We start from the raw sequence: 12,543 nt of genomic DNA on the forward strand, positions 1-12,543 counted from the left end.
TCAGGACCAAGCACCTCTCTCTGACTACCTCAGAGCCTGCAATGACTAGAAACTCTCACAGAACGTATCTGATCAGAGGATATGAGTGCCACCTAAAGCAAAGGCACCAAAACCAGTTACTTACTGTTAGCAGCAATAACACTATCCAAGTGGTAGAAGTTAAATAAGTTTATAAACGCACTGAGATTAAGTTTGCAAGCTATTTAATTGCTAATTAGAAAAAGTAGCACAGTACAAGTGCTGCTGACAGACTCAGAAGTAAATAAATCTCTATGTATCATCCTGCTATTTCTGCCTTCCTCCCCACACTTTCTACCCCCCATCTACGTCCACACACTAACACTGTAAAGCAGGATGCCTCCCACATAGCCTTGGATAAGTTCCTGTATTCTGTACTCAACTGCACGACTCCAGAAAGCTACTTATGCCAGTGTGATACAAGTGCCTAAGGTGAATAAAAGAAACAGCCTGCTGTAGATACCTACCCTCTCTCCCCTGCCAGGGGAGAGGAACCCAGACTGTTCAGACTGTACATCTAACCTGCAAAGAATTTACACTGATGTTAATTCCAGTCTTTGCACTATGCAGACATTTGCTCAAGTCTCTTACTTTTTCTCAGTGCAAATTCTTCATCTGACGGCTTCCGTTCCGGCTTGCGTTTGGGAAGCAGCTTTTTCATGGTTTTAGGGCTCTTACTTAGATCCTGTGTGGGGAGAATAAAAAAAAAAAGTAAAGCTTCTCTAAAATATTTCAAAGGTTAGTTTCTTAAAGACACACAGAGGAGTAAGATAACTAAAAGATCTGCTAACAGTGCTGTTAGCACTGTTTAGAGCATGAGATTTGCTTGAACTGTCTCATTTCCTTTCTATTCCTCCTCCAACTATAAACCAAGTTGGATATTTCATCTGTTCTGTGAACAGAATTGTACAAAAAAGCACGAAGTTTTGGGAACTGGAGCAAAGGAGACACTCAGGCATATATTAGCACTTTTTTCACTTAACCTCTGAAGAAACAGCCATTTAATTTGTCTACTTTGAAGCAGGTTAAAAAAGGACCTAAACAGGAAGCTTGGGAGGCAGAACACCTATATTCTTTAAAGTCAGCATCTTTAAACATTTGGAACTTCAGAACAGACCTATAGCAAAAGAAATACAGCAATGAATAGCATCTCTGCTCCAAATGGAGTCATGCTAATTTAGAGAAACAACACTGAGAAATTGCTAATTTTACAGGACCAAAAAGGAATATTTCTCATATATCCCTTACCTAAACAGGCACGAGACACCCTCTATAAAAGTACAGAACGACAAAGTAAAAAGGTAAACAAACAGGACAAACTGGAGACAATGAAGATAGACTGAATACCATCATATGCTAAACACCTGAACTTAACCACACTGGAGAATATAAGTGCCATATATAAAAGACATGAAAACAATTTAACTTACAAAGAGATAAATATATAGTACAGTTAAACAGGAGAACATCTTGAAGCAACCAAACCCAAATACTAACCTTCTAATTTAAGGCCACCTATCACTTTATTCCCTGTTGCTTAGAGGATATTTAAAGAGAAGAAAAAAATAATAAAAGCCAAATCATCACAAACACATACCCAGCACAAACAAGAAACAACCACACCACACTGTGTTTAGGCTACACTTTAAGAAACTGCAATTCACATGCCTGCAAAATAACATTGTTTTCTTAACATCATATGCTTAGAGAGAGAAAAAAAAAAAGACTTTCACAGGCATAACTTTAGGCAGCCTGATCTAGTGGAAGGCCCACAGAAGGGGTTATAACTAAATGATCTTTAAGGTCCCTTCCAACCCAAACCATTCTGTGATCCTATCATTTCCAACTTATTACTCTTTTTGGGTCCTGTTGCTTTGTACTAAATTAGAATTATGAGAATCCATAATACTTTCCCAGTATTTACAAAGCCATGCACAATGTAATGGAAAGATCAAACTAACCTACCACTATTGCTGTATTTCTCTTAGAACAGATTCATGCTTCATGGCATATGCCAATTAAAAACTACAACAGCATCATAACATTTAAACTTTGAACCGTGAGTCCATTATACCACTACAGCTGTTCAGAATGATTTCATACTGCATTTTCAGGAAATGCAAGATCCCTTATACTAAAGGCTCCTCAGCATGCCTACCAAGCAACTTTGCAGTAAGCCTAGATGATCAATTGCTAGTTTTTGTTGGATGGGTTTAAAAAGAGAAAAAAGAAAAAATTTCTTAACAAAACAAAGTTAGAAAATAAGTGGAAATACTACGTAGGGAGAAAAAGGTGTCAACATACTCTCCTAACAAGCCTTCGTATCTTTTGAGCTGTGAGAATAAACATCTACTTGAACAGCTTTCACTGCCCATTACCACTGATTCAGCACTAACTCTTCTAACTCTTAATACATGCTCAAAACTGTAAAATGTTGGTATGTAGAAGAGCTATATTTCACACTGTAGGAAGGCCACACAGTAATATTTTTAGGCTGCTGCATCTCACCTCTTTGTAACAAAGTGCTGCTGAAGGCCGTAGTGGAGGTGCAGGCCGTAAACAGCTTAGACTCCAGGGCTTGGGTGTTTTAGGAGGTTCCAGAGGTCCCCAGTTTATCGTGGTATGTGGAGTCCCATGATGTGACGGATGAGGGAGAGTGTGGTATGCAGGAGTAAGTGGTATCTGCTTGCTATCTGAGTGCTTGCTGGAGGGTGTTACTGGATGGGAAGGAAGCTGTCAAAGAATGGTTGTGAGAAGAGAAAGAAAGCATGTCATCATCATTATCAAGGCAAACTATCATAAAGGACCAGTGAAATAATTTCTTACCTAGTCCTTCTGTTTACTATAGAAGAGGATTTAAAATTTTAACACTGAACTATTTGGAAAAACTGAGAATTCTGTCTACCACAGAGAAGGCAAGCACTAAAGAAAGAATAGCTATAAGCAGCCCAGCTCCTACTTCTTTCACCACTGAGGTCAGAGCTAAATTAAGATCCATTCATATCAACCCCAAATCAGAATAGAAATGATGGCAACAAAGGAAACTGTTTCTCCACAGACTCAAGTACATCATCACCAGTTAAAACCTACTGTTCTAAGGGTACTTAAAAGATGATGACATACTACTTTAGCCAAATCAGAAGTAATAAAAACAAGGTAAAAAACAAAACAAAGAATTAAGGTTAATGTATTATACCAAGAACCATTTTACTCTTCCCTCACACAATTAAAAACAAAATGATATTCTGAAACAAACCACAGCTGTAACATAGTTTTTGTTACTAATGGTAAAGAAAATGCTTAATATAGCAGCACACTTGCCAGATAACCTAGTTCTGTACACATGGCTCATTCAATTCAATGCACAAAGTGTTCTTACTGTGTGAGATGGCACAGAATGTGGTTTAATGGTGGGATTCCCAACAGTTGTGACTTTGGTTTGTTTCTGCAGGTGATCCACCCACTCATGCAAATCTTGTTGGTTGTTACATGACACTAGTATCCTTTCAATCATAGTTCCTAGGCAACAGAAAAAATAAGACATAGGAAACTACAGAAGAACTACTTAGTCAAACTGATATGATAACAACAATGCACGTTTCATAAAACATTTTTGGAACAATAGCAGAACATTTATCATGTGATAACATTCCCTCTACATACTTATTCCTCCATGAAGCAAAAGAATTCTACCTATTTTTCTCTTTGATAATTAAACACAATTGCTATTGTAAGTAACAGATGTAAGAGTGAGGTTCACCCTCAGTTCCAGAGAGACAATCACTAGATTTTATACTTCTCCATTTTTCCCAGGAAAGCAAACATATAAGCCTACAATGTCACTCTTCAGGCTGTAAGTTTCAGTACAGGAAGAACCATAAAGTATTGTTCAGAGGTCATAAGGTCAGCCTGAATCTAGTATGAAAGATGAGGCAAGAGTCACTTGGGAACACAGCTGGAAGATTTAACCAAGGGTTACTTTAATTTCAACAGATAACTCCATTTTAACCCATAACACCCCTCAGCTGAGGTCAGCTTTATAGCTATTATATCAGAAGAGTAAGTACCATCAACTGTTTTTTTCCCTCCACCTCAAAGCACTGATGTGTTAATGCCACCTGTCACTTGAGAGCCTCAATATAACCTCACTGAAACACAAACTGCTTGGAGGCAGAAACGATCCAGGAAACAAATGAAGGTACAAGTCTCCAGCTCCATAAGTATATTCCCAAGAATGTGACTTTATTTGGCCCAGGGAATTAAGCTACATGCTAAAACAAATTAATAGATAGAAAACATCCAAAACACTACTGCAATTGTGAATAGCACTACTGAAGGTCTCTCAGTAAAGAGAATGACTGCTTCTAAAGGAAAGATCTTGATTAAAGCTCCCCCAAGGCTGCCTGAAATTCCCTTCCTTACAGAAAGCAGCGCAGTCTAATAAATAGCAAATAAAAATACTTAGGACTAGTACCTGATATTTCAAATGCATTTTTATGGTTTTCACTGTCTTCTAGCTTTGTGATAGTCATTCCAGTCATTGGTAACTTCCCCTAGGAATAAATAAACAAATAAGCAAGCAAGCAGACAGTTAATGGTGAAGTTGAATCCGAAATACAACAAAAAAATTAACAAGTAAAATATACACACTTCCAAATTCTAGATGAACGCAGGTGCAATACAGTAAACTGACAAGCACGCAAACACACACTGATGGGTTTACAAACTTTTGTTACAAGGTGTCTATGTGGACTTGAAAAGTTTTTAGTCCAAACATCTGCAAGTAACACCTGTGCCTTTAACGAGTATTTGATATCTATGCAGGCTACAAATCCATACAAACACAACAGCAATCATCCATCACAGACTCAAGTTCTGGGAAGTGAGACATTCAGGGTCATCCACACCACAAGATTAGAAGCAATGGTGGCTGACCTGAAAGCGCATTTGTCAGCAAACAAATTTGGTTTGTGGTATGCTTAGAAAGGAAGATTTCATTAAACAAATCCATTCATTATTAACTGAAGACTTACATCTCTAATATCCCCCATAGCTATCAAATTCACTCTCAAATATATTAAGAAAAACTCATTCTCATTTTAAGCCCAATCAGTCTGGAAAAAAAAGTCAGTTTGGGATAACTTTTTGTCCTTTTCAAAAGACAGAAGAACAGGTAAAATGTAATACTGTCAGCATGAAAGGCTTTACCAAAAATGCCACATTACTAAGAAGTTCTTTAAGACAGATTCTTTATTCTCTTGCACAGAAGCACTATTCAGCACATGCTGGCAAAAGTGCAAATGCCATGTGCTGAGGAATTTTGGCTCCAAAGAAGGGGAATTTTTTTTTCTTTTTTTTTTTTTTTTTTAAGATGACTGCAGGATGGACAAAGGCTCTTTACAAGATGAACTGAAATCACTTGGTGTTCTCTATGTAAAAACATGCTCCGTCACAAGATGCCAGAGAAAAGATTTTTTGCTACAACTTTTCCAATGAAGAAAACATTGGAAATGCTGTATCTTACAATGCAGCCTAAATCTGTTTTTCAGTTTCTTGCTGGTTCCTGAACAACACAGCATACACACACTGAAGTGACGTGCAAGAATTGACAACGCTAGTGGAAGGCAATCTGGGAACGCACCAGGCAAGAGATTAGCAATAGATAATGATCACCTGAGCCACATGGAAACCAGAAGTACAAAGACAGAACTTGCATTCTCCTTCCTTTAACAGGCAACTGTGAGGTCCCCTTGTAAGAACATTGTTTGCACTCATAACAACTTCCATTTACTACTGCTAAAGACACTTCCCACCAGCTCACAAGGCAACTGCCAGCACTATGACCCAGAACACCTGAAGCCTGCTGACATCAAATATCCAGAACTACATGGAGAGTATACTGTAAAGCCAGAGAAGCTGCAGCTTACACCTACACTTCAAGGATCAGGAACACTGTTCACGTATCCTATCCTGATAGGTGCACATTTTATAAAGGCATAAATCAGGTAAAGATGCTGCCTTCGGGGACATTGTTTCTTTTGGAACAACTGAAAGTAAGATCACAGAAATTGCTTATTTAGTGAACAACGCTGTGCAACTGAAGGACAAAATGAGACAGAAAAGGAAGAAAGCATATGCTGTGTAAAATAGGAGGGCAGAATTAAGCCTGACAGATCCATTGTTGAATTCTGCATCATGCGTTTCTGAACAAAAATTTACCGTCAGCCACTTCTGTAACCAGTATACAAGCATTTTCCTTCACTGAGAATTCTTGCTGTGCTACTTGAGATCTAGCACTCACCTGCCTTTCCTAATATCTTTGTCCATCCACATAAGGATAAAACACTGACCAGAAGTTATTAAGAGCAGCACAAAGCTAACAGAAGCTTAATTATCTAAATGAACCGCTAAATGCAACACCGTCTTAGATAAATTCAGCTACTATCACGAATACAAAAAGTGAACTTTGCAATGTAATTGCTCCTTAATCAAGTCACACAGCCTCTGACTCGATGCAGACAACCATGTAGGAATCCCAAATGACAAAGCTCCAGCATTCCTTCATAGTAGATCAATCACTACTAATGAAGAAATAGGTTCTTTTCACGGTTTTTAGTTGCTTTCTTGTTTGTTCTCTTCTTTTAATAAATGATCAGTTCTTGTTGCTAAAACTACCTTTTATCTTCATAAATGTAGAAGTTTAATAATGCAAGTTTTCTATGAAACATTTGGCAAAAATAGACACCAGCATTTACATAGATGTAAATGTGTTCCTTTACCTGATAAATAAACCCACTCATTCTCGGGCTGGCAGACAACATTAACAAAATGTTGGGGAACAGAAGAAGATACCTTTCATTCTTTTCCTTAACAAAAAAAAAGGAAAACAAAAAAAGTAAATACAATATCACAAGACCTCCTCTTCCCTTTTTATGTTCTACATTATTTGAAATAATCAGCAACATTACAGTTCTATAGTGACACCACAAATACTTGCCCCTCACAAAATTAAGCTTCTATAAGCATAGCACAAGTGAGAACTATTTAATTTTCTATTTGAGAACTGCTAGTAACATGCTTCTATTTATTTCTGGAAAGCCTCATAATTTAAAGAATTAATTTTACAGTCTGGGTGAAATACTGGCCTTGTTTAATTTGGTAACATTTTGCTGATTTCACTGAATCCAAGAACATTAGAAATATATACAACATATTAAAGTTGAATGGATACTGTTACCATAACATCAAGACTTTTGTGTCTCTAATATAAGATCAGACTTTCACAAAATATCAGATTAGCATCAGAATTTGAAAAAGATCATGAAAGTAATAGTGCTTATATACAGAATTGAACTATCACTGCTTTGTTCCCTTTTAATTTGATGGTTTTACTTATGAGGTTATTCTTTACTTTTGGCTTGGGGGTACTTCTATGCAAAGAGGAGAAAATTTACTCCATATACCGCCACAAACACTGAAAGACAAGCATTGCCACCTGAAGACTTGATTTAATGACAAATATATCCATTTTCAAAGTAACTGTTTCAATTTCTAACACCTTAAAGGTTCTTACCAAGTTTAAATGCTTCTGTTTTTCAGTCTTTACAAATGTGTACATCATTTAAAAGACAAAAAGCAAATGCTTTGCACACATTAAATTGTTCTATATATAGTCAAAAAGCAATTGTGTGCAGAAACTTCTAAGAGTCCATTACATTTGACATATTAATTTTAATGAGAATTTGGTGTGGATCTTTCTTCTTTAAAACCAGATGCAGCTGTAGAAGATGCATCATCAGCTCTACGGATATTTCTTTTAAATAGCTAACAAAATATCTGAAAGAAAGTTACCTGGTGATAAATTTTCAAGAATTCAGTTGCAAAAACACTTTCCTCATACATATGGAAATCGTTGTTTTAAGGGAGGAAACTGATCGAATAAGTTTGTAATACAAAAACTCCCTAACAATTTCAAAGCTGAATTGATTATACAGGAGACTAGCTTATTGTTAAACCACATCAGTATCTATTTACAAATGAGAACACCCATCTTCAAGTAATTCATTTCCTATTTTACAATAAAAGCCTTAAGTCAGTGCAGAAGGATTTTCTTCTAGATTGATATATCAAAATATTTTTATTTCTGCTACAAAATGATTATTATCAATTTAAATGCAAAAGAGAAAGGAAGACTGGCAGTAAAGATGAGAAATCCATTACCTCACTTCCAGCGCACTGAATCATGACCTGGGACATGTAAATCACATTGCCAAGTGTTTTAATATCTTCTCCCTCCCAACAACGGATTGCTTCTGTTAGTATTTGTAGTTCAAGTTCTTTTCGTTTCCGTACTTCTTGACATTGTGCCTAACAAATGGAGGCAAAAACATTGTCAATTGTATCAATCTGGTAATACCATTATACGTTTACTACTGTCTTGTAGTACACAGAAGACAGTGCCTAAATTGAAGGGTTTTTTTTAGATTACTGTTACCTACCTCCTATAAAACTAGTCTTGCTAACTTCAACATTATTTCTTTCTTTAACACACCGACTTCAATTACAAATTCATAGTCACATCCCCTGTTTCTTAAATTTCCCCTTCCTTTTTTACATTTTTGTACTTGCAACAAAAATCAGCTAGGCTAAGCAAGAAGCAGTAACACAGCTGTCTTGAATACATATGGCTACGCACAAAATACACTTTAATTAGAAGATACTTCTCAGTTGTGCAAACCAAGTGTGTTCAACCTTCTGCTCCTATTTTTCTTACACTTCCTGCCAACTTATTTTGCTATATGTAACTGCATAACTATATATGTACATATGACTGTATTCCCAACTTATCTCTCAAATTTTTCTCAAGAATTGTTTCCTCTTATTTGTGAAGCACCCAGACTGGGGGATCCCCAAACCCCTTCCCAACACACTAAAATTTCTGCTCTAAAATTTATGAAAATCAAAGTGCCAACAGCATGCATTGCTAACATGAAACACAAAAGTTAGGTTTACTGTAATTGAGAATACATTAAGTATGTCTGCTGCAGTTGTACTTTTTAAATTTCAAATAAAAGACAATAACAGCTCGTCTGTTCAAAGTAGGCTTACTCCCTTGATTACTTGATTCCTATATTCTGAGTTTCATTTGCACTTTCCCCATCATTTCTCACTCAACTCTAACACTACTCCCCTAGAATGAAAGCACTTCGTAAAATCTTGAAGACATACTCAAATGGTGTGGCCTTTGTTTAGGTCACTAATTATAGAAAGAAAGATAAAACACGATTAAGAGGATAGACAGATGCAGAATTCTTGCATGTTTTTTCTGCCAATACTCTACTGGGTGAGTCCCTACCTCTGTGCACAAACTACATTAATCTCCAGAATTACAGAACTTTCAGAAAAATTTCTTGCACAGAGATGTACAAAAAAGTTCCACATTTTAAAAGCAACGAGATTAAACTGGAAAACATGCTGCTGAAAATATACATTATCCATTTTTCATTACTCTTACAGAAAGATTTTTGAAGGCTGTCATGGATTTTTGAATATCTGGACGATCTGGATGATAATCCTAAAAGCAAGGAGAAAAGCATACAGTAAAAAATTCAGCAGAAATAATAATAATAATGCTTACAGGCTTAACTAAAAATAAATAAACAATCCCACAAAATAAAAGCTTTTAGACCTATCTGTTCTTTTCCATAGCCTTCCCATTCAAAACTTTGGTCTTCCTCTCAGAATAAGTGAAATAGGAATGTTGTAGATGACTCTTCTGCTTAAAGTAGAGTCAAGGAAATTTTACATGACTTACTGGACACAAAAAAAAATTGCTTACCAACTTTAACTCCTAATAGGAATTGTATATCTTAAAGGCTTTTATTTAGCTTGTTGGCTTTCACTGTAAATAAATAACATTCCCTACAGACTAAAACGTCATGTTGTCATTGACTGACAAACCATGTGACTCAGAGGCTAGAATGCTTTCCATTTCTCTCTCTCCTTCACAGCTCACAAACGTAGCCTATAAGATGCAAATGAAGAAACAGTTGATCTTCAAACATCTTCCCAACGTGGAAAGATTATTTCCAGGCAGTATTCAATAGAAGTCAAGAAGATGTGTCCAACAGGTTGAAGTCTAGGATGAAAAGCAGCACTCCTATGAGATAAAGCTGCCTCAAGCTGTGTGTAGTATGCACAAAATAAATAAATAAATAAATAAAATCAACATCAAATCAACTGAAGATCCTGCAAGACTGTTTTGGAAGCAAAAGTTAGCTTCTCTGGCTAGCTTTACTGTAAACATTTAGCTTTCTCAGGAAGTCTTACTGCACTACGTCTTGAAATATTGCAGCCCATATTTTAGAAGGCTGAAGGAAGAGGAAACAAAGATAATTTGGGGTCCCATCATGTTTGACATGTACCTTCAAAATAACTGTTGTCAAATCATCATTAAGCTGGAACATAAATGCTGATAAGATATACCTCCATGTGCCTTTCAAGCTCTTTGAGTAACGTGGGGTATTTATCCAGACGCATAAAAGGTTTGCTGAGGCCTGTGGTCAGTACAAGGATCCCAGGGTTGTTGGCACCTTTCACCTCCATGAATTCTCCTAGCTCCTCACTGCATACACACAAGATATTTAGGTAAATTAAGATCTAATCACCAAGAAAATTAGAATTAGATCATTCTCTTGATTCTTTCACATGCAATGAGTCCTGGCCATAAAACGTTAATTCAATTAAATAAATAAAAATAATTCAAGAACTCAAGTACAACATAAGAATTGTCATAATCCTGTTCTTGTATTTCAAGTTAATGGAGAACATTTGTCAATCTGAGTTCCACCATTAATCCAGGAAGCAAAGACAGGACTGCTTTTTTACCATTCTAGGGGACTGATGCTCAGTGATAGCTATTAAATGCTACTACATTCAAGAAAAAGTTGCAGAATAAAGCCATTTGCACAGTACTTTATTACTTATATCTTTATTCTAAGAAAATGACAACTGAACTTAGAGGTGGTAGTCAATGGCTCCCTGTTCAATCAAGTGCAGAACCAAACACTGCTGTTTTTAATGCAGCAAGCACCCATGGGAAGGTAGAGAGTTTTTTAGACCCTTCTTCCTTCCACACCTCGGTGGTTAATGACCTATGGTGCATCCAAGGTGCTAGTGCAAGTTTGATCATTAGATCAATTAACCAGCAGCCACATAATTGAGATAATAGCAAGTACTGGTGTGTAGTCTCTCCTCACAAGCTCGAGTTTCAAGGAAGGTATAATTACATAACACATGGTTTTGACATCGAGGTTAGTTTAAGAAATCAACACTCCACGAATTGGTACGTCCCCTTCCCACAGTTTCTTGTATCTGGATTCATTTCTCATAACTGTTGTCACATACAGTCTCATATTGCTTTGCTACCTTTTAAAGGTATTAAAGTTCACTCTGCTATCAACGAAGCTTATGTCATCTACATTCGCTGCTTCCTTATATACCAGAGATTTCAAAGAAATAAGGTAGTGGATAAGTCCTTGCTGGTTATCTAAACTCTTCAGAAATATCACAGCCTTCTCCTTGAGGAAAGGAAGGTACAGTAGCACCTGGGCTTATTTCCAGGCTTGAGAAAACACACACTGCAGAAGAACATGCAATTCTGAACATAAAAGCCCAAGTTAAGAAAACGCAGAAAGCTTATTAAAATCTTTTTTGCATTCAAGGTATGCAATTCTAGTCATCTGCAGATGGAGCTGTTCATATTTTGAGAAGTTGTTATAGTAAATTAACTAGCTCTCAAAGAAGCTCCTATACTATCGTGTGATAACCATTAAAATCTCTTCGAAGTCATCCTGACAATCATTACTTTCAGCTCATTAACAACATCACTTCCAAATAAGTCAAGGCCTATTTGCCTCCCAGGTAATTTGTGTCATCTTAATTTCCAAAGAAAGTCCCTGCCAGCTGTCAGATTCAGTTCTTTTGAAAGCAGAAAATGAATAAAAACTATAATTGTTAAACATCTAGTTGCAATACAGCAGGAATACTTGCACATTATGATCTCATTAACAAAACTCTTTCACTTAAGCCTAGGTGACAATCTGGGTGGGGCAAGTTTGGAAAAACTCAGGGCAGTGTTTTCATTTCATTACATCTGTTCAGCTTCCCTAAGAAAACAAACTGAAAGGACACTGGTATAATACATAAAAATACACTGGTTTAAATAACAGCGAGCTATGCCATAAAAGCATAGATACAGACAAAACTGACCCTGTCTATTCCCACCCCACACACACATATTCCTTCCCATTTCAGAAGGACTGACACTTTGTTTATTAGGATCATTTATCCAAACAGATAATGAGAGTAAACAAAGAACAGAGGTCTTCTTATGCACATACACCATCCCCAAAATCTCTCTCCTTCTGGCTATTAGTTTCTTCAGGTTCAAAGAACAGAGAGTCTTATTTGTCTTTAGTTAATTGTTATTTACTTATACCACCTTGTTTAAATACACCAATGCTG

General features: G+C 36.5%; 1 protein-coding gene across 4 annotated transcripts in view; it reads right to left on the reverse strand.

The window, feature by feature from the left end:
- The window catches only part of ARHGEF7 (Rho guanine nucleotide exchange factor 7), a 105,395-nt gene that overhangs the window by 17,975 nt on the left and 74,877 nt on the right, over positions 1-12,543 (reverse strand). For all 4 annotated transcript variants that reach the window (XM_065740997.1, XM_065740996.1, XM_065740995.1 and 1 more), the window contains 8 exons: positions 10,504-10,642; positions 9,533-9,592; positions 8,239-8,385; positions 6,798-6,884; positions 4,493-4,571; positions 3,398-3,537; positions 2,527-2,751; positions 610-703 (listed from right to left, as the gene is read on the reverse strand). In XM_065740997.1, the coding sequence (XP_065597069.1) occupies positions 610-703; positions 2,527-2,751; positions 3,398-3,537; positions 4,493-4,571; positions 6,798-6,884; positions 8,239-8,385; positions 9,533-9,592; positions 10,504-10,642 (971 nt within the window). The remainder of the gene's footprint in view (positions 1-609; positions 704-2,526; positions 2,752-3,397; positions 3,538-4,492; positions 4,572-6,797; positions 6,885-8,238; positions 8,386-9,532; positions 9,593-10,503; positions 10,643-12,543) is intronic.

The sequence above is a fragment of the Cyrtonyx montezumae genome, unplaced genomic scaffold, assembly GCF_038088225.1.
Source record: "Cyrtonyx montezumae isolate F1298 unplaced genomic scaffold, pur_monq_1.0 scaffold_3, whole genome shotgun sequence".
NCBI lineage: Eukaryota > Metazoa > Chordata > Aves > Galliformes > Odontophoridae > Cyrtonyx > Cyrtonyx montezumae.